This window comes from Muscardinus avellanarius (genome assembly GCF_963383645.1).
Source record: "Muscardinus avellanarius genome assembly, chromosome: 1".
NCBI classification, from domain to species: domain Eukaryota; kingdom Metazoa; phylum Chordata; class Mammalia; order Rodentia; family Gliridae; genus Muscardinus; species Muscardinus avellanarius.
Window position 1 is genome coordinate 187,598,569 of NC_137786.1, and position 22,342 is coordinate 187,620,910.

Here is a 22,342-nt window from a genome sequence, read left to right on the forward strand (position 1 = left end):
GAGATTGCCAGAAAAGCATCCTTGCCAGGTTAGAAGATATGGTTCTACATTTTCCACAGATGGTCTAGGTTTAAATGAAGATAAGCCTTTTATTGTCTCAAAGAAATTTCATCTTTTTCTCCCAGTGCCCATTCTCCTCTCATTGCGCATGAAGCTCACCTCCGTCTCCTTCTGTCTTTGCAGGTGTGACGCTTTTCCAGGTGTTCCATGGTGATCCCCTCTGCCCTGCCCACACCACTGCTCCACTAGGCTCCTGAACCATGGGGGAAAATGAGGACGAGAAGCAGAGCCAGGCCGGGCAGGTTTTTGAGAACTTCATTCAGGCTTCTACGTGCAAAGGTACCCTCCAGGCCTTCAACATCCTCACCCGACACCTGGACCTAGACCCTTTGGACCACAGGAACTTTTACTCCAAGCTCAAGTCCAAGGTGACCACCTGGAAGGCCAAAGCCCTGTGGTACAAGCTGGATAAGCGTGGCTCCCACAAAGAGTACAAGCGAGGGAAATCCTGCATAAACACCAAGGTAAGAGGCCCTCAAAGGACAGGTGGGAGTGAGGGAGCAGCTTCTGTCTTGCTGTTTTAAGGTTTAATCGATGTGGCTGTGAATGTTGTATTGTTCTTCTTGGTTGAAGGTTTCCGTTGTCCGTACATGCTCAGCTTATCCTGGCTAGGAGTTTCCATCTTATCAAGGTGGCCCCAGCCACCCTTCTGTGTCCTTCCCAAAGGAGAAAAAAACAAAGAAGCAAATTCTTGTTTTTATCCTACTTCTATTATTACTACTCCCACCACCACCTACCTCATTGAACACCAGCATCGTCCTTTGGGCCATTGTAGATGTGGAAACTGTCAAGTATTTCTCATGAGGTCACATAACTGGGAGGTAAGTTCAGTCTGTTTGATCCCAGGGTTTAACCCCTAAGTCTCATGGATAGTTGCAATTAAAGAGTTGTGTTCCCCTGGGAGCAACATTTTTTAAAAATGCCCCAATCTTAATTAAAAATGTTGGCTAAGAAATAAATCTTTGGTTCTTACTTCCTTTTCCTCCCTCCTCTTTCTTTTCTTCCTGACACCTCTGTATTTTTCTCCTCCCCATTCCCTTTCCCAGGCAGGCCACACGTGTAGTTAACCTTCCTCAAATGATTGCATCTCCTATTGCTGGGTTTTAGGCCACATCAGGGAACACAGGACTGAGCTGAGCATCACGTCATTTCCGATGCACCCACCACCCAACAGGCAGCTCCAAGGGAAGATTCGCTGGCTCGCCCTAAGGGGGCCGTCAGCCCTGGGCACTGGTCCAAGCTGGTGTTTAGGTTGAGATTGAGTGTGCTGTATTTAGAGCTCTCAGGAGGTGGCCCCGCAAGAGCCCTGGAATTCCAGTTGGTACCAGTCCCAGGACAAGGGGATTGAACTCTCCATGGCAATCCGTACTGTTGTGTTTTTGTTTTGGTGATGAGGAGCCCTTGAGTCCACCGTGGGACAGGGCCTCTTTCCCTTGCCCTGGGGAGACAGCTGCTGATCTCCTGGAGCCTGGGACACACCGACTCTCCATCAGGCAAAGGAGACTGACTGTTTTGGTCCAGGACACACTTGCCATCCTCAGCACCTGCCACAAGCTGCTACGCTCTGGCCTCAGGCAAAGGATGTGGGGTGGTAGGAAAAAGAGGGGAGAAGAGGTGGGCCCAGGGTCTTGGGTGTACTTCTGCCCCATTTTCCCTATCCTGGTCATTATTGTTTCATGGTTTATAGTTCACTGAGAGTTCTTTAGACTTGGAGGAGTGGGAAGCTTTTAGCTTTCAGAGTTATCCTTCTAAGTAACTGTATATGATGACTTTCCTTTTTTTTTTTTTTAAGTTTAAAGCCAGGTACACACTTGTAATACCAGTTCTTGGGAGGCTGAGACAGGAGGATCACAGGTTCATGGCCAGCCTCAGATACTTAGTGAGGCCCTCCACAACTTAGTGAGACCCTGTTTCAAATTAAAGAATAAAAATAGGGCTGGAATATAGCTCAGAGGTAGAATGCCCTTAGGTTCAACCCCCAGTACTGCAAAAAAAAAAAAAAAAGTTTCCTTTTTTTATTTTTTTAGCTCTCTCCCAAAATAAAAGTGAATGAATGCATGAGGTCCCATAGAAGAGAGTCCGGTGGCTGGGCTGCAAAGCACTGTCTCTGGGAGGGTTTTCAGGATTCCTGTGTTATGAGGAAATGCCATTGCCACACACCCAGCACTTGGTGCTGCAGGTCTCTCTTGATGACCCAAAGCTGGACCTTTAGAGCATGTCAGCCAGCAGGGGAATGTGTGGAAGGTCAGCCCACATGAAGATGTTCTTCCCAAAATCACCATCTGGGTGGTTGCCTGGCTTGCCTGGCCAGCCCTCATTTTGCAAGCCTTGGTGACTTCAAAGAGCAGAGTCCTGGTATCCTGTGGTTGGCAGGTCACCGTTGTCACCTGAGACGCACAGGGATTGGTTGGAGATGCTGAGTAAGAGTGGCTTTTGCCCAGGAATTTTTATGCCTTTCTTATGAGGAGGAACAAAGACAGCTGAAATGTGTGAAAGCCCATCTCATTAAAATCTCCCTGGGTGCCAGGAGTGGAGAGGACAATTGCAAATGTACTGTAAAAATGCACTGTGATCCTGTGAGGTCACTCGGGCTGTGCATTTCAGAACCCCAGCTCAAACTAACCAAATGAAACAGGGAAATCATCAACTCATGGAAACGAGGTGGTCCAGACTCAGTTGTTCCTCCCCATGTCTTGGATGTTTCACTCTGGTGGCTCCATTCCTCCTTCCTACAGATAAGTTTTTCTCATGTTGGTAGCTTCTCATTCATATCTTTATAGTTCCATGACCCAGAAGGCTAGAACTTTTCTCTTCCAACATAATATTAGAAACAATCTCCAGGAAGAATTTTGATTGGCCTACCTCTGGATTTATGAGGCCTTTCAAGCCTCCCACGATTGACGTGGGGGAGGAGCAGGTCCCCAAAGACATGAGTGTGCAGGAGGGACACGGGTGACCTTGGCAGTTTACTTTTCCTCTGGCATTGGTCCAGGCCTTCCCCATATTGGGTTCATGTGTGGGTGATTAATGCTCAGCTCCCTGAGGCCAGTGCTCATCCTGTTTATTGTGAGGCAAAAACACAGAAGAGAGGTCCTGCTTCTCTTCCCAGATGCATAGACATTGTCTGGTGCGCACACAGTGTTTACTTTTCCTTTAGTGTAGAGCTATACGCTTAGCCTTAGCCAAATGAGAAACACTGTGCATTAGCAAACATGTGGCTCATGTAAATGCTGAGCCAGATAATGCAGGTGTGGCAGGTCCTGGGCACAACGCCATGCTTCTGTTCAGTAATAGGTGGCGTGGGGATAAATGCACTTCAGTCAGATCCCTACCTTGGTACTGATGTGGACACATCTCAGCACCATCCGGGGTGGACCTGGGTTTCAGCACTTCGTGAGCATTCATCAGCCCCCCCCCCATGGGCTAAGTCATGATGTCACCCGTGAGTGTGTACACACTTGCATGTGCTGTTGGTGGTGGTGGGATACTAGAGACCAGGTTCTATTCAGAGAAGCAGGTCTCTGGTGGAGGAGCCAGGAGACATGGAGAATGATGTAGAAGGTCTCAAGAGCAATGGCTCGGGTGTCACTGCGCAGTCTTACTTGAATTCATCGTTCTATATTGATTATGATTTATGAGAGTTTCACTGGGCACTTAATAATCCTTTCCCTGGCTTCTGTTTTCTCACAAGACAGATACTGTCTTGTTCACACACCGCGTTTATGTTTCCTGGGTGTAACTCTGGATAAGAACAGGCTGAACCAAGGATCAAGCCAAATAAACTCTTTTAGGATTGATATTGGCTCTGTGTTTGGGTAACTCGTGGCTCAAATGCCATATTCAGTTGAGAAGCGTTACCAGAAAAAGCAACCCAACCAAAAAACCTGTGGTACATCATTTGCTGTGGGATTGTTGTAATCACAAAATCATGTATTTGAGTCATTTTTCTATAAACGTTTAAAGTTAGGAGGAACTTGAGAATGTTATGTACCATTCTGCATCTGACAGGTGACAAATAGGGGGCCCAGGAAGCCAAAGCAATGTAGCAAGGGCCAGCAATGCCAGAACTTGGACTCTTGTGGTTTGTTCTGATATTCTTTTGTCCATTCACCCACCAGCAGGTGTTTCTAGTGCCCAGCACCTTAACCAGGCATTCAACAGGAAGATGGTTTGAAAGATGAGAGAAATATACTTATTTCTATATTCATTCACTTGTTTAATAATTCATCAGAGGAATAATTATTGAGCAACTGCTGTGTGAGTTTCAGACACTTATCTAGCTAACTGACAGCCACTTTATGGCTCCGTGTATTGGGGCAGGTTACTTAATATCTCCGTGGCATTGCCTGTAAAATGAAGATAATAATGCTGCCTACTTCCTAGAGTTACTGTAAGAATTAATGAAGGCAATGTTGCCTAATGATAAGTGATCGGTAGACATTTATCCATTATTGTCCTGAGTGCTGTAAGAGAGGTGTGTACAGTGGCATGCAAGAGTTTAGAAAAACAAGTGACTAACTGTGCCTGGGGTAGTCTGGGAGTGCTTCCTGGGGAAGGAGGAACGATATGGGCTTGATAGGTGAGTAGGACTTTGCCTTGGAGAACTGGGGGAACACAGAGATTGTAGGAAGGAGGTATTGCTGTGTAATGAGAAAGAGGAGTAGGGAGGAGTAGAGAGAGGGTGAGAGCTGGAGGGAAGATCGGATGAATGACAGGGGGAGACTGGACACAAAGGTCTCTTGGGTCCAGGTTGCAAGGAGTGGGTTCTAGACCCGGGTGACCTGGAGAATCACTGATAAGGAGCCCCAGTCCTTCCTGCAGTGCCACTCCCACTAGTCCAGCCCAGGGTCCATCTGCCCCCTCCCACACATGGCTCAGTCACAGGTCATCAACACAGACCAGGTGGCATCCGCACACTGTAGCCATAGAAACACGCTTGCAGGAAATGATTCACGAACTTTTGTCACCAGCAAGAATGAAGCCAGTTGGCGTAACGAGCACTCTTCTACCACCTTTTTTGAAGGAAACGTCTATATCTTGTGAGCAGTCTATATTTTGTGAGCATCCAGTAGGGTCGCCCACACCATTTCTCATTGCATTATCCTGGCCCAGCTTTGCCTCTGCGGCACCTCCTGAGTGTGGGGGCCCAGGCCGGTTCTCAGTCAGGGGCCCACTTGTCACGTGGTTCCTGAGGTGCCTCTGCAAAGCACAGCACGAGAGGTGAGAGGTCGATGGAGAAGTGTTGGGAGTGGAAGGCTGTTATCTCTCGCCCTGGATAAGGCTATCTGACATTCCTGACCCCTGAAGTCACCCACCAGGCTGTGCTGGCTGAGGCAGGTTAAGTCCCACTTTGCCTAATATGGACAGTTGTAGTCCCAACCAATTAAGCTGAGGTTCGTCTCTGTGTTGTGGAATTCTGCACTCACGGAACAGCGAGTATGGATGGGTTCTGTATTTGTCCACTTCCCTGACAGTGGACTGCTGGCACCACTACAGTAAGCAAGCTGGCCAGCTGGGCTCCCGTGGGGTTGTGGCAGTACCGCACTGTGAATACAAGCCACAGAGAATGTGGGTTTGCAGGACTGTGTGCAGTGGACGATTATGCATGAGAAGAAACAACTCTCTTTTTTTGATTGTCTTCATGGTGATTTATCCAGGTCTAGTGCAGTTCATTTTATAACTCCACAATCAATTTTATGAATATACAGTCAACCCTCGGTATCAACGGGTTCTCCATCCATTGATTTGATCAACCACAGGCCAAAAATACTTGAAAAAAGTTTCTGTCCTGAACAGGTACAGACATTTTTTTTCTATTGGATATCCTTGGTGTTCCTGAGTGGGTGCTGAGTGGCTCTCTCTGAGGCCTGGAGTCCAAGATGGGGCCGCTGAGGAAGAGCCGCCTTGCAGCACTATGGTGGGGTCACCCCACCTCTACAGGAGCTACGTTCGTCATTACTGTTATTGCCACCTAACATTTGTGTGGTGGTTCACAGTTCAGAGTGAGATACATGGCTTCATTAAGAAGACTGCTTTAGCATGCCTGCAATCCCAGAGATTTGGGGAGCCGAGGCAGGAGGATTGCAAGTTCAAGGCCAATGTGGGCAGTTTAGTGAGACTTTCTCCAAATAAAATTTAAAAAGAGACTGGGGATGTAGCTCAGTAGTAAAGCATCCCTGGGTTCAATACCACCAAATTAAAAAAAAGAAGAACCTTGTTCTATCAGTGAAAATAAATTCATTTTTGGGAGAAATATACAATACACTACATTAAACGTGTATATTTCTCTTTTAAAATTTTGTAAGATATACTGGGTGTGGTGGTACATGCTTATAATCCCAGCATTTGGGAGGCTGAGACGGGAAGATTGTGGTTTGTGGACAGCCTCAGCTACTTAGTGAGGCCCTGTTTCAAAGTAAAGAATAAAAAAGAAAAACTAGGGCTGGGGGTGTCACTCAGAAGTAGAATGCCCCTAGGTCACATCTCCAGTATCGCAAAATAAATAAATAAATAAATAAATAAATAAATAAATTCTGTAAGATAATGAGAGCTTTCCTGTCCTGGCTACAGAGATCTGTGCTATGATTTTGTACTAAATAGGGACCTGGCTAACACACACACACACACACACACACACACACACACACACTCATATTCTCTCTCTTTATCTCTCTTTCTCTCTCTCTCCGTGTGTGGTACCAAGGATTGAACCCAGGGACACCTTCAGCCCTTTCCTATTTTCTGTTTTGAAACAGAGTCTTGCTAAGTTGCCAAGGCTGGCCTCGAACCTGTGATCTTCATGTCTCAGCCTCTGAAGTACTGGGATTACAGGTGTGCACCACCACACTGGTTCTAACTTGTTATTTTTATGATTCAGCTCCAGTAAGTATCACCTGCGCCCCATGGCCCCCTTCTCCTGTCCATCTCAGTCTGGGGTTGGTGGTACAGTAGGCTCTCAAACAATTTGGTCAGCTGGCTGACCAATGGTTACAAGGATGGCTCTGTTTCTTTCTTTCCCCTTGGCTGTGAGATCCCTGAGGACAGAGACCATGTCATACTCACCCCAGCACAGGGCAGATACTCATGGAATTGATGAATGAATTTTGTCAGTCAAGGGGCTTCTTTCTGGAGCTGTCCTGGGGAGCTCTGGGATTTCCGAGGCTTGCTACTGGGTTTGCAGGAGCCAGTGCCAGACGGTCTTTTCCTTTCCTTATATAAGCATTTGCCCAATCTTGCCTGTGAGTATCTCTCCCCAAGCATCCTTTCCCTGAAGTTGAGGGGAGGGTGGGGTGGTGACCACAGCCTTGTCTGAGCCCTGACTAGCATCTGGTAGTTCATGGAACTTTCAAGAGGAATGGGAAATTGGCCAATAGGCTTGTGAGGCTGGAAAGCCAGCCTTCCTTTTTCTTGGAGAAAAACAAAAACTCTCTTGCAGTTCCTGGCCCACCCAGGATTGCACAAAGCCCTAGGGAATCTCTGGCTGGGATTATCCAAATAAATGTGTACCGCTAGGCAGGGCAAAGGAAACCATGAAGTAGTTTAATGCTCTGCTTCCCAGACTGGAAGGCGTACCCAGGCTTCCCGCTTTCCTGCTCATTGCAGACTCTTGTTCTGCTTTGATTTTTTCACAATAATAATAAGTAACAATCAGCCAGGCATGGTGGTGCACGCCTGTAATCCTAGTACTTGGAAAGACAGGAGGGTCACAGGTTCAAGACCAGCCTTGGCAACATAATGAGCCCCTGTTTCAAAATAAAAATAAAATAAAATAAAATAGGGCTGGGGGTTTAACTCAGAGTCCTACTTGGGGTGGATACCTCTATGGCTCTTCCTCTCCACTGGGTGAGAACCAGGCTGAATTCTGCCTCCTGCTGCAGAGCAGGTCTGGACAGTTCATCGGGCCCAGCTCTTAAGTTGTTCTCTTCTGCTGAATTAGCTAGGACTGCATTCAGCTGAAAGTAACTGAACACTTGACCATGGAGACTAAAACAAATAGGGGCTTATTTTTAACAAGAAGTTACAACAGAGGTGGTAGCAGGGGGTTCAGTAGCTATCTCCTCTGATTCTCCAGGCCAGTGCTGTCTAATAAAAATATAATGTGAGCCACTTGTGAAATTTAAAATGATCTAGTAGCCACATGTAAAAAACTACAAAGAAATAGTGAAATAAATTTTAATCATAAGGTAGGTTTGGTGGCACATGCCTCCGATTCCAGTATTTAGGAGGCTGAGACAGGAGAATCGCAGGTTCAAGGGCAATCTTAGCAACAAAATGAGGCCCTAAACAACTTAATGAGATCCTGTTTCAAAATAAAAATAAATAGATCTGGGGTCTAATTCAGAGGAAGAATGCCCCTGGGTTCAATCCCCAGGACCATGCACAAAAAAATTGATACTATATCTTATTTAACCTAAAAGATCTACAATCATAATTTCAACATGTTACAAATATGAAAAGTGGTAACTGAGGTGTGCTATGTTTTTAATCTTAAATTTCTGAAATACCGTGTGTGTTTCATAGCTTACCTCAATTCAGACTGGCACGTTTCAAGTGCTGATAGCCACATGTGGCTAAGGACTGCCGTGATGAGCAATGCAGCCTTTCCTCGTGCTTGTCGACTTACAGCCACAAGGTAGCTGCTTAGCTCCAGTCATCACATTTGCTTTCAAGGCAGGAAGGAGGTCAAAGGGGCTGCTTTAGCTACATACATCTTATCACATAGGCAAAAGCATTTCCAGAAACTTCAAGAAAATATAAGCTCCATGGGGGTAGGAGTTATTGATTATATGTTCTTGGCTGATTCCCTAGCACCTTGGATAATGCCTGACACCTAACAGACATTTGTCACAGGCTTAGTTCTTCAAAGCAGATGCTTAGACAGCATTGGGAGTGCAGGTTGTACATTACCAATAACATCTGTGAAAGGTATGGGGCAGAGGCAGAATAAGGGCTGAGAAAGAGGTCAAACTGTTCAAGAGAACCAAATGTCTCAAGGGTCAAGCAACTGGGTATTTTTTATTACTTGACCTTTCATTCAGCAAATCGGTTTTGCAAAACACAAGGACAGCCGGATGTAGGGTTTTCAGTTGATATTCAGTGGGCAGTTGTAAGCTACCAGCTCTCTATACAATGCGTTAGCATATGCACCAATAAAATGTTGAAATCTATAGCATATGTAGTTATAGAAGTATATAGTTAAGGGGGAGTACATTGTAAATATAATAGTACAGATGCTCCTCAATTTATGATGAGTTTGCATCCTTATAAAACCATAGTTAAATTGAAATTATCATGTGGAAAATGTATTTAATAAGCCTAACCTTCTGAAGAGCATAGCTTAGCAACACAGTAGTATGTGTTTGTATACATGTTCTTTTATGTATTATATACAAATTATATAAAAGTGATTCACCCTCAAGCTTCTACACAGCTTTGGAAAGATAAGCTGAGTGTATTGCCACACAGAGCCTGAGTAGAGCTTTCTGTACAAATCCCATCCCACCACAACCTGGTGTGCACAGTACCTCCTGCTCCCTGTCATTGCCTTAAGACATAAATTCAGGGTAGCAAGCCATGACTGGAGGCCTGTGCATAAGGATTCTGAGGTGGAAAGATTTTGCTCCTAGCGCCCTTCCTGGGAAAGTTTCTTGAAGTACAAGTCTTTCATTATGTGGGTTTCCTTTGTGATAATGTTGGAGGTGTCCTCTACTGCACAGAAGTTTCAAATTCTGATGAGCCTCAGCTGTTTGTTTTGTCTTCGGTTGCCTGTGCCTTTGGTGTTATATCCAAGAAAGCATTGCCAAATCTGACGTCATAAATGTTTTCTTCTAGAAGTCTTAAGTTTCAGCTCTTGTGCTTAGGTCTTTGATCTGGCTTGAGTAAATTTTTATACATGGTGTTAGATGAGGATGTGATGCAACTTCTTTGGACTCATTTAGCCGGGCATGGTGGCGCACGCTTGTAATCCCCGTGCTTGGGAGGCGGAGACAGGAGGATCGCTCAGGTTCTAAGCCAGCCGTGCTGGCTTGAGAGACCCTGTTTCCAAATAAAAAACTATAAAAATAGGTCTGAGAGTGTAGCCCAGAGGTAGAAGGGTTTCCAGGAACTCCAGTACCACCAAAGAGAGAAAAGAAAAGAAAAAAACCAAATCGTTTATCACACCCTTTTTCCTCTTCCACAGAACATACTTCATGTCCCCCTTGGGTTAGTCTCTGACTACTCTCGCTTTTGCTGGGTGTGTTTTCTCAGCTACAAGCACCTGCCATCTTCATGGAGATGACTCCATGTTCCTGTCCCTGGCCCACACCTTTCTCTTGAGTCCCATGAGGTCATCAAGGCACTGTCTTCACATGCTCAGGAGGAAGATGTCCGCCACCATTTCCTTCTCTTTCCTCCCTTCGTCCCACTCTCCATTTTTCCCTCCCTCCCTTTCTTTTTGCAGTACTGAGAATTAAATCCAGGGGCATTCTACTTAACTACATACACCCTTAGCCTTTTTTATTTTTTATTTTGATACAGGATATCATTACGTTGTGAGGGTCTTACTAAATTGCTGAAGCTGGCCTCAAACCTGTGTTCCTCCTGTCTCTGCCTCCCAAGTGATGGGATTACAGTCATGCTCTGCCTTGCCTGGCTTTTAAACCATCATCTTTCAAAAGACTGCTTCTCTTCCGCTTCCTATCTCAGGGCATCATTCCCCTGGTACCAGGAGCAATGCCTTTTTTGTGGTCACCAAGAGCCTTGGAGTTAGCAAAGACCATGACTGAGTTTATACCCTTGGGTACTTGGCCTCCTCTGGACTTAGAACAGGGCAGGTCAGTAACTCTTTGAGTCTCTCTTCTCCCTAAAGGTGTATAAAGTGAGCCACCATCCTGGAGGGGGAAGAAGTGGGCTGTGTTCTTTTGCAAGAAACAGCAGACCTGAGCTTTGGCAGGACCCAACTCTGCCAGAGTTTTCCATGAAGAGCCCCCTGGCCCTTGCCCTGTTGCTGCTGAACTCAGTGATAAGGAGCTCAGGGGACATGGAGTCAAGGCCCCCTCGGGCTGCAGGAGCCTCTCTCCACGTGACCCCCCAGGTTGACTCTGAAGCTCCTGATCACACGGTGGGGCGTGTCGCTCGCTAGCGTTACTTACACAGCGCCACAGCATGAAACATTTTTTGTTGACAAAGCAACTGCATCTTGTGTCTCATTTCATTCTCTTCCTAACTCTGGGAGCATTGTCGTTGCTTTCAAAATGAGGAACCTGAGGCCTAACTGGCTGAATTTCCTGGAATGTCACAAAGATACAGGTAAAAACACAAAAATGCTCAAACCCAAGGGTCCCAGATTTTTCTCTGCAGTAGATCAACATTTGCTTTAGGACTTCAGTAAAAGTGACCCTCAGAAAGATATGAATGAGCCAGGTTTGGTGGCACACATCTATGATTTTAGCACTTGGGAGGCTGAGGCAGGAGGATCACAAGTTTGAGGCCAACCTGAACAACTTAGAGCTGGTATATAGCTCACGGGAAAAGCTCTTGCCTAGTACGTGTGAGGCCCTGGGTTCAATACCCAGTAGCACCTCCCCATAAACAAGATATAAAATACATTATCTCTCCATACATACTGTCTCTTTAGCACTTCATCTTGGGTGGTGAGAATATAGAGAGGACTCAGAGGTTACTCTTGCCTTTATTTTCAAAAGAATTCCTGTCTGGAATATTTAAGAAAAGCAACAGCATTTTTGTTTGTTTGTTATTGGTACTAGAGGGGTTCTGCCTCCAAGCTACAACACTAGCCCTTTTTTAATTTTTGTCTTAGAAAACAAAACAAAAACATATTTCTAGGTTCCTGAGAGTCTTGCTGCATTGCTGAGACTGCCCTGGAACCTGCAATCTACCTATCTCAGGCTTTCAAGTATTGGGATTACAGTTGTGTACCACTGTGCCTGACTACGTTATTGTTTTTGAATTAATGATGACTGAATGAATGAGTTTTTATTTTAGAATTTCACATTTGAGTGTTTGCTTAGAAGTACTCAGTTCATTTCCTGAAATGATGGATCTGTTTTGTTTTGTTTTGTTGGTTTTTTGGTTTTTGTTTGTATTTTGGTTGTACTGGGGATTAAACGCAGGGGCCTTCTACCTCAGAGCTACATTTCTAAGCCCAGTTTATTTTGTTATTGTTGTTTTGAAACAGAGTCTTGCTAGGTTTCTGAGCGTCTCACTATTTGCTGAGGCTCTTCTCAAATCTGTGATTCTCCTCTCTCAGCCTCCCAAGTACTGGGATTACAGGTGTGCACCACCATGCCTGGCTACCACAGAACTGTTTTATGGATTTGATAGTTTGCAATTTGGAATTAAGGATGGAATTTGTGGCCATAGATTCAGTTTATATGATTTTTTGTGTGGATTCAAAATTCATAAAGCCATTAAGGAGTTAAAATAGTTTTTGACAACTTATTTACAGTCTCTTCAGTTATAGTACTCCAGAAGTATGTCCACCCAGGGGATGCACACCTCTAATCCCAGTATTTAGGAAGCAGAGACAGGAGGATCCCAAATCCCATGCTCATATGGGACAACTTAGTGAGACTCTGTTTCAAAATTTAAAAAAAAAAAAGCTTTTTAAAAGTGCTGGGAGTATACCTCAGAGGTAGAACACCCCTAGGTTCAATCCCCAGTACACACACACACACACACACACACACACACACACACGCACGCACGCACGCATGCACGCACGCACGCATACACACTATTGCCATTTTAACTATTTGATCTTGCAAGTTTAAGAAAAAGGCTGACAACTGTCCTCCATGCTGGGGCCTCATTGCTATGCTGGTCCATTACAAGGATCATCAATCTTCAGAGGTCTGTGAACTTGAATGAGGAAAAGTCTTTATTTTCACTAACTTCTGCCTGAAATGGAACCTATCCCCCACTGATGAAGACAGGCAGCTAAAGGACCTCAGGAGGCCTTGACCCCATCACATGTGGAACCACAGGTTTCCTTTCTCCTTGCAGGGATTGGAGGCATCCCGATACGGGGCTTACACTCATTACATTTGGAAATGATGCAAGGTGTTAGATTTCAGCTAGATCTTGTGACTTTGCCTATTATTAGAGATGTGTTGACAGTTAGCTTTATACTTTTATAGATAATCTTCTAAGAAGGCATCCATAGGTTTACTAGGTTGCCGAAGTGATCCATAAAAATGGCAAAGGACTCCAGGCTGATGTAATGAAGCTGAGAAGAGGGGCAGGAGACCTGGGGCAAGAGGGGCAGGAGGCCTCACTCTGTGTGTAGTGGAAGCTGCTGGGAAGAGCCCTTGTGCATCTTAATCAAATCTCTTCTTCTCTTATTAACTTTGTGACCCTGTGCCAGTTACTTCACTGGATCACGATTTCATCCCTGCATCTGTAAAACAGCAGTATTAAAATGGAACACACACACACACACACACACACACACACACACTCATCACTCCCAGCAATAAAAAGTCCTTAACATCAGTTTCTATCAGTGTTAGTAAGATGGCCTCTCTAAGGTTTCTCTTAAACATGCTGTGATTCTTCCTGGTCCCCACACAGTCCATGGTTGCCCGAGACAGAGGTGCTAAGACTTCCTGGGACAGCCTGTCTTCCTGTCCTGGAGCAGCAGTGGGGATCGGGCTCCTGGGCTTTGCTGACCCTTCCGCTGCCCACCTTGGCTTTGCTGGCCACTTGCAGCCTGAGCTCACAAGGTGGGAATGCGTAGGCTGCTCCCTGTGGCCTGGGAGAGGGCCTTAGGATAACAGGTCCAAAGACCAGTCCCCTGATTAGCGTCTGGACTATCCGATAGCAGGTCTGGGAAACCCATTACTCATTGTCCTCGGTGGCTCTGCGACCCATTGCGTTCTCTCTCCTCTTCATCTGTTGTTGAAGCCAGCAGTTCTTAGATGGAAACATGTAGCCTATTGTTGTCTTGTTGAGAGGTGCTAAGATGACGGAATGCTTTCTTTGTACAGGATGTTGGGAGTTGGCGGGGCAGGGGAATGGCCCCATGCCGTTATGAAGCCATATCCTGGCTCTCTTTTTTGTTTTTCTTAATTAAGCTCTGGATCAGGGAAGGCTTTGTGGTCACTGGGTTCAGATGACATGTGCTGTGGTTTGGGGTTTTGGTCATTTATCTGTCCTGGCCTTTGGAAACTTTCATGCTCTACTCTACCCAGGTTTTCAGAGTTAGTGAATGTGTGTGCTGTGCCCGCTGACTGCTTCACCTTTCCTTACAAAGATGTCTCAAGTCAGCCTGAGGGCATCCATTCGTACTCTCTGCATGTCCTCCTCTCGGGCCAACCTGGAAACACAGCCTTCCCTCCAGCTCCAAACCCAGACTCCCACCTCCTCAGGCTAGTAAAAGAAAGGTTCATGGAACTGAGCTGAGTCAAGAGAGGCTGATGGTGTGTCTTGTGTCAAGTATTATTGGCAGGATGCTGGCAGGGGACTGTCAAGGAGAAAGGGAGGGAGCTTCCTGCCCCAGGACATAGAAGAGGCAGATGTTCCAAGGGCCCCATTGAGTAGACTGACTTGAGAATTCCACTTCTATCTGCCAGGAAGTGAAAGAGTGGATGCCTATGGGGCTGTGTCCAACAGAGTGGAGTTGGGGTCAGACCAGCCTGGGTTTGCATCTCACTTACAGCCACGTAACTTTAGGCACATTACTCAACCTCTCTGTGCCGCAGTCTCCTTAATATGAAATGGGAATGATAACAGTATCCATCTCAGAGGAAAGTTATTAGTCCAGGATAAGTTAATAGGTGTAAACTACTTAGAGCAGTGTCCAGGACAGGATATGAGTACTACCTTTGCCATTATGACTGTCAGGAGAGGAGGGATCTGTATGGTGGGGCTCTCTCTTAGCTGCCCTTGCCTTGGGAGCTGCTCCTTGAGTGCCATTGTCTAGAGGGTAAGCTGAAGGCCCTGCTGATGGCCATCCCTGATCATGGAGGATGCAGAGCTGGTGACTGACTGCTTCTTTAGAATTCTAGCCCAGGAGAGGGGATGAGAAACGCCAGGCTCACTTTCTGTAGGATGCCTTGCTCCGAAGTGCCCCACACTGTCATTTGTACCAGAGAATGTCTGGGATTCAGGTTTGTGATGAAATTGTCTGGGCTCTTCTGAGTGGTTTCATAAAAATAGATTCCAGACACTGTATGTATTCAACCAAGCCCTCCCTGAGCCTTTCTATATTCATGCTGACATGAGAATGAGCTAGAGGATCCATCCCTTCATTCTGCTGAGTGAGGAGGGTTGGGTAAAGTTAATGTGGTGAATTCCACCAGTGACGACTCAGCCATACAGGGCTCTGCTGTATTTGACTCCCCATCAAACCCCAGGTGAGGTTTCCCATCATACAACTTGTTGAAGGAGCTTTCGGCTCAGCTCTTTGGGCTCAGTCTCTGAATCTCTCTCATTCCGGGGAGTTCGCATTGCAGGTGGAGAGGAAGCAAGGTCTCATTTAGCCTGGAGAGTTCTGAAAAGGCTAACACCAGATGAAGGGCTCCCAACCTGCTTTCCCAGGATGCCTCCTGTTGAAATACAGTGCTTTCCAAGGGCTTAGAGCAACAGCTCTTGTTCACCAACACTGGATGGATAGAAGGAAGGAAGGAAGGAAGGAAGGAAGGAAGGAAGGAAGGAAGGAAGGAAGGAAGGAAGGCAAGCATGGAAACCCAGTTGCACTGTCCTGGATACTGGCAATCAAGTAGTAGTAAGCACTCAATACGTGGATGAACAAAAGCCATTTACTATTGTTCAGGTCTGGAGGGAATCGTGAAGAAACACCCTCGTATTAGCCATCCCAGAGGGCCTTCCCATGGAGGGCAGCATCTTTTCTGTCTTCTTGGTGCAAGCCACTCATGCTTCCTTCCCATCCCTCTGTCCGTCTGGTCTTCTCCTGCTAGCCTGGCTGGCTGAAACCTGAGAGTCCTGGTGACCCTCTGATGTAGGCAGGTGTTACTGTTTCCATTTCATGAGTGAGCAGACTGAGGCCATGGGAGACCAGGTGCCTGAACTGGGAGAGCCCTCTGGCTCTTAGGTCTTAGCCCTCCCTTCATAGTTCTAGCTCTTGGGGTTCTCTATCCTGCTCGGCTCTCTAAGTAGGCAGTGAAGATGGCCAAGCCCACAAGCAGGGTATAAATAGAATCTCTAGGGTGTCTCTAGTAGGAAACCAAGGTGACACTTTTATAGTGTTGCACCCTCTGTAAATGACTTCCAGTGAACCCCAACTGCAGCCTGCAATTATGTTTCCAAAATACTGCCAGCAATGTTGAAATGCTATACCTTTTTCACCATATACAATATGTCTTCCAAGCACATAGTAGGTGCTCAACAAAGGAGTTCTGGAACTCAGAGGTTGACCCGGTTTTTCTCATTAGAGTCCCAGGACCCTGGAGCCATGGGAGGTTTCTGGGAGATGGAAGGCCTCTAGCCAGCTGGGAACAGACTTGCTTTTATGGGATTCATTGGGGCCTGCTGTGTTTCTGGAAACTCATGGGAAGTGGCTGCAAGCTCTCCAGTGCTTAAGAAGTGGGTTTTGAAAAACAAATAAGCCCTTTCCCACACAGGGATGAAGCAGGGGTTAGATGTGGCTTGGATACTCTTTTTTTATTGCCTTAGTTGAAAACAGACTAGAAGGAGCTCTACATGGACCTTAGTTCCTTTGAAAACATGTCCATACATTTGTATAGAAGGCAATGAGTTTTCTGATACTGAGTGAATTTCATAACAATTCTCATTTATAAAAAACATTATAATTTACAAAGCTCTTTTCACATGCATGCTGGGTATGTATAGATGCTATATATAACTTTTCCCTTTAACATTATGATATATCTCTCTATATAGTACTTTTGAAAGCACACAGACTATTCTTCCTGAAATATGGTAGAAAGAATACAAGTGAGCTGTAGTCTCTGGGCCTCCATCTACTTTTTGCAAATGAGGACAATGGGAAGGGATGGTATAAGGGAAAGTGCCAGTCATGACACGGGTGACTAGTGAGTGTGTAGAAGGGAGCTCAGCTACCTCTGAAGGTGTCCATGGGTCGGGGGCACCTAACACAGGTGGTGGGAACTGGGGACTCAAGGTGAGGGAAGGCTCCCTGCAGGACTGATCAGCTGAGAGGTAGGGAGTAGCAGCTCCCTGGAGGCAGGCCAGAAGCTTAGCCCCCTACCCCAGGTACCTGCAAGTCCAAGTCCCTGAGGAGAAACACTATTCACTGTTCAGAGGCTCCAGCAACTTGGGTGGTCCCTTTCACCAAGGGACCTCTTGCTTTGGCCTGAGACTCAAGCAAGTAAGGACCCTGTCCCCACTGCCCCCTCTTTTTCTCTTCCCTGTGGGGATCTGTCTCTGCCCTGCTATCTCCTTCAGTCCTGTTCCTGACCCCCTTCACCGTGCCTTTATCCTCCCACTTCTCTTTAATTCCATGGAACTATTTGGTTTTTAGTTGTCAAATTTTTCTTCATTATTATATGTACAAAACGTTGTCTCATTAAATGATTTTGTAGTCAAGAGGGAACATTCCTAAGATTATTTTATTTTTGAACTATGTGCTTTAGTTAGGGTTTCTCCCCACTTCTTCTTTTTAAATATAATCACTGAAACATCCTGGCCTGGCACTTTCTAGGGGTGTGGTCCTGTGTTTCTATCTACACAATGGGGAGTAATCCTTCCCTCCCTGGGATAGCAGTGGCCAAGTAGCTATAGAAATGAAGTCCAGACAGCAGCAAGCCCTCAACCCTTTGTTGAATAACCCTAAGGATGTGCTGATCTGTGGTTGAGTGGTCCCAGGGAAGGGTCTTGGCTTTTCTCAAAGTGATTTGAGTTGACTCAGTCACTGTGGTTTCGAAGGCTTTGTTTCTGTGGTTCCTTGGGCTGGAATCAGCCCCACGTCAGCAGCTGCTGGTAGAAGAGACTGGGCGTTCCTCTGTGTAGATGAGCCATCTGCATCTGTCTGACTTTTGCCTTGTGCTGGAGGTTGGTGGTTGCTTCCCTCAAAGCCCACACTCACTACCATCGTCTGTGTGGGTGGGCTTTCCCCGGTCCCCTCCCCAGGGCTATCCTTGGTTCCCCTCCACCTTCCTTCACTCTTATCCCCTAGGTGGGGTGCTAGGGGGACATCCTCAGAGGGGAAAGGAAAACCTCAAGCTCTTGGAATCCTCAAAAAGGTGTCTTGCATCTCTGTCTGTTGGTCAGCATTGCTTTATTAGTATCAACATTGTTTTTATTGTTATTTGTTATTTTTTATGCATTGTAATTGTACATGGTAAATTTGTAGTGATACAGTCATATATGCACATGGTATTATTTGGACTGTTTCCCATAACTTGCCTTTCACTTCCCTTCCTCCCTCTCCTGATCTCCTTCCATTCCTTTAATGGTCTCTCTCCTCATTCTTGTGAGGTCCCTTTTCGTTTCCATTTTCTTTCTAGCTTCTGCATATGAGAGAAAACATATTGCCCTTGATTTTCTGAGTCTTGCTCATCTCACTTAGCATGGGAGAAAAATCTTTGCCAGCTACTGTGCTGACAGAGGACTAATATCTAGGATACATAAAGAACTCAAAAAACTACATCCCTTCAAAAAGAAACAACAAATGTACAAATTGAATGACAAAGATATTTCTCAGAAGAAGAAATACAAAATTTAAATGATATATATATATATATATATATGAAAAAGAATGTTCAATATCCTTAGCAATCAGGTAAATGCAAATAAAAACTACCCTGAAATTTCATCTTTCTCTCATTAGAATGGCCATCATTAAGAATAAAAACAATAATAAAAGTCGCCAAGGAAGTAGGGGGAAATGAATGCTTATACACTATTGTTGGGATTTTAAACTAGTACAACCACTTTGGAGATCAGTGTAGTTTCTTCAAAAGACTAGGAATGGAGCCATCACATGACCCAGCCATACCACTCGGTATTGCTTTTGCCCCTCCTCATTCATCTATTCATGAAGACGGGCAATTCCTTTTTCTCCTCAGGCTCTTCATTGTCTAGTATAGGAACCAACAGCCATGTGACTAGGGCACCTGAAATATGACAAGTCCACTCTGAGCTGTGCTCTAAATGCAAAAAATCAGCTGATTTCAAACTCTTAGTATGAAAACAAGATCGTAAAAAATATCATTAATACTTTATAGATTGACTACATGTTGAAATAGTATTTAGGATTATGGGATTAAATAAAATGTTAAAATTAATTTTATCTAGTTTTCTCTTTTTATTACTTTTTTTTTTTTTGGTGGTACTAGGGGTGGAACCCAGAGGCTTTCTACCTCCGGGCTATACTCCCAGACCTATTTTATATTTTATTTGGAAACAGGGTCTCACTAAGTAGCCGAGGCTGCCTTCGAACCTGTGCGATCCTCCTGTCTCAACCTCCCAAGCGCAGGGATTACAAGCATGCGCCACCACACCCGGCATTACTTCTTTTTTTTTTTTTTATGTGGCTACTAGAAAATTTTAAATTACATGTTTGGCTCACATTGTATTTCTATTGCAGTGATTCTTAACCAGTGTGAAGTTTGCCTCCCAGAGACACTTGACAATATTTGGAGACATTTTAAATTGTCACACCAGGGGGAAAGGGATTGATATTAACATCTAGTGAGTAGAGGCCAGGGATGTTGCTAAACACCCTACAATGCACAAGACAGCCCCACAATAAAAAAGATCTGTCTCAAAATGTCACTGGTGCTGAGGCTGAGGAAACCCATCCCAATGGACAGCGCTGCTTTACTCTCACTTTGGAGGAGCTAAACTCTCATCTGCAGTGGCTTTATTGGAGATCGTAGGGCACAGAAGAAAGAGCATAATGGCCCAAATCAGACCTCTGCAGCCTCAGGCAGGTTATTTGACATTTCAGTGCCTCCATTTTCTTATTTGTGAAATAGACACAATAACGCCCACATTGTAGGATTCTCGTCAAGAGTAGGCGAGACTGACGTGTAGCATAGCTGATCCATAGGCGACCACCACTGGACAGAAGTTACTCTTACTGCTAAACATCTGTGTCTCTTGCTCTGTTGGCTCTCTGGATCAACCACTGGGATTTCTATGTACCACCCAGGTTTTCTATAAGTACCTTGACACTCAACAAATTTCAAGCCAGATTTCTAATTTCATACTTCCCGCCTGCTCCCACTCCCTAAATGTATTGTTCTTTCTGAGTTTCAGTTCACAGCCTCCTCCCTCTCTGAGAATCCGAGTCAGTTTTACTTCCTTACTCTGCCCTTCATCCAAATTTGTAAACTCTTAATCTCTACAGGTTAAGCGTGTCATTCAGCCCTCCTCCATTTCCATTCCCCCTTAGTGGGACCCCTTCACCTGCCCAGGAATGGCTTCCTTCCACGTCCATGCCTCTGTTCTTTCCCACTGCTTTGTGGGTAAGGCTGGTGAACTTCATCTTGCTTGGGAAGACATTTCCTCCACTGTCTGTGTTTGCTAAAATGTGAGTGCCTGTGGGCAGGAAATGTGACATATGTGTATTTTCCTAGCACCCACAAGTTGCCTAGAAGAAGGATGATCTCGTTGAATATTTTTAGAATGAATGAATGCTGAGTGCTATCCTTTTCCCCTTATCTCACAGAGATAAAACAAGTATTATAGGGGGTTAAAGGTAGTGGTTGCAAACGCCATATTTTCTTTTAATAGTTCAGCAGAGCTTAAACCATGTCTTCACCTATCTTATCACCCCATCATCACCGCCACCACAACTACCTCCCTGAGTTTGGGATGAGGAAGTAGCTTGTTCTCCCTGGAGGGTTACAGCAGTGATGCAGTAGACCCAGATTCTGGAAGTCCTGCCTTCCATATGTGGACTTCCTGAGCCAGCCTGAGGGTGTTACCAAAGCTGTGGCTTATGTCCCACTGGCCCAGGCCTGCCTCCAGAGAGCAGGTGCTCTGGATGCCCAGGCATGCCTTCCTCTTGGCAGCAGAAAGAGTTCCCAAGTAGCTTCCAGCAGGCTGTGAGGAGAGACTTTCCAGAAATGTGCCCCTATAGATGCTTTGATAAAGAAAACATAATGTGTTCTTTGGCAGGTTGTAGGCATCTATTGCATGGTAATCGTGGGTGGGCAGGATGATGTAGGATTGGAGTCTCCTGATGTCTAGACACTGTGGTCTAGTCACAGTTTTGAAAACATTCTAATTACAAGCCACTTATGGTATAAGGTGATCCACTTGGAGGTACCGAGAACTTCTGAGTGAATTTGCTCATTTCTTTCATGGCAGCTGCAAGTTGAGTAAAAACTATGTTCCACTGGCAAGTCTGGAATCCCTGGAGAGCTTGTGTGAGTGCTAGAAGGGCCTCGCCTTCCTCCCTTGGTCTGAGAAGTGTTTGGCTCCTTGGCTGGGGAAGGCTTCTATGTGCTGACACACTGGAAATAGACTTCTGGAGCATCAGGACTCCAAACTGCCCCCCCATATGGCTGTCTTCTGCAGGTTGGGTACCAGATGTGTATCCTAGCCTCTGAAGTGAGTCAAGGCTCAGTTGACCAAATGGCTGTACCCTTGAGAAACCTGATGATTTGCTGTTACTTTGAGCTGACTTTGTGACATCCTAAGTTACTTCCTGATCTGAGCCTAGGCATCTCATTGGTAAAATGTGAGAAAATCCCTACCTTTCTTCCAACTTCATTCTTTCCTTTCCCTCCCAAATCTACAGTTTGAAACAAATTGCTTAACAAATGAGCTTGCCTATGTCCGGTAACTAACTTTCTTCTATTTTTGCAAAGTTCAGCGGCACATCGCTGCCATTGGCATTTCTCATCAGCCATGGATAATACATTTTCACACTAAATTAACAATATCCTAGGCAAAATTAAGTCAGGGCTTCACTAATACCCTGGGCCCAGAATAGGATAGACCTGGGCTTAAAATTTATCTCTGCTTTTTAAGAGATAAGTATGTTTGAGTTCTTAACTTTAAGTACTTATTTATATAAGGAAATAAGTTATATTCCATATATTCATTTATCCCTCACTTCATAAGATTATTCTCTAAAACTCTAACACAGTATCTTCAAAAATACTATTATATTTCAACTAGCTTCTGTGTACATCCTCATTTGGTTGGGGTAAAGATAGGATTGATTTGATTCATTTATTCATTTGGCAAAAATACGTGCAGGTACTCTGCTATGAGTCAGGGATTATTCCAGCCTCTAGGAACACACCCATGAGTAAGAGAGGCAAGGCCCCTGGTAGACACACAGAGGGAACTAGTTAATAAGTAAAAAAGGGATATAAGAGTG

General features: G+C 45.2%; 1 protein-coding gene across 3 annotated transcripts in view; it reads left to right on the forward strand.

Annotated features, from left to right (window-relative positions):
- Window positions 1–260: 260 nt before the first annotated feature.
- The window catches only part of LOC308270953 (F-actin-monooxygenase MICAL2), a gene marked incomplete at both ends in the record, with an annotated part of 94,638 nt that continues 72,556 nt past the window's right edge, over window positions 261–22,342 (forward strand). For all 3 annotated transcript variants that reach the window (XM_080707093.1, XM_080707094.1, XM_080707095.1), the window contains one exon: window positions 261–524. In XM_080707093.1, the coding sequence (XP_080563219.1) occupies window positions 261–524 (264 nt within the window). The remainder of the gene's footprint in view (window positions 525–22,342) is intronic.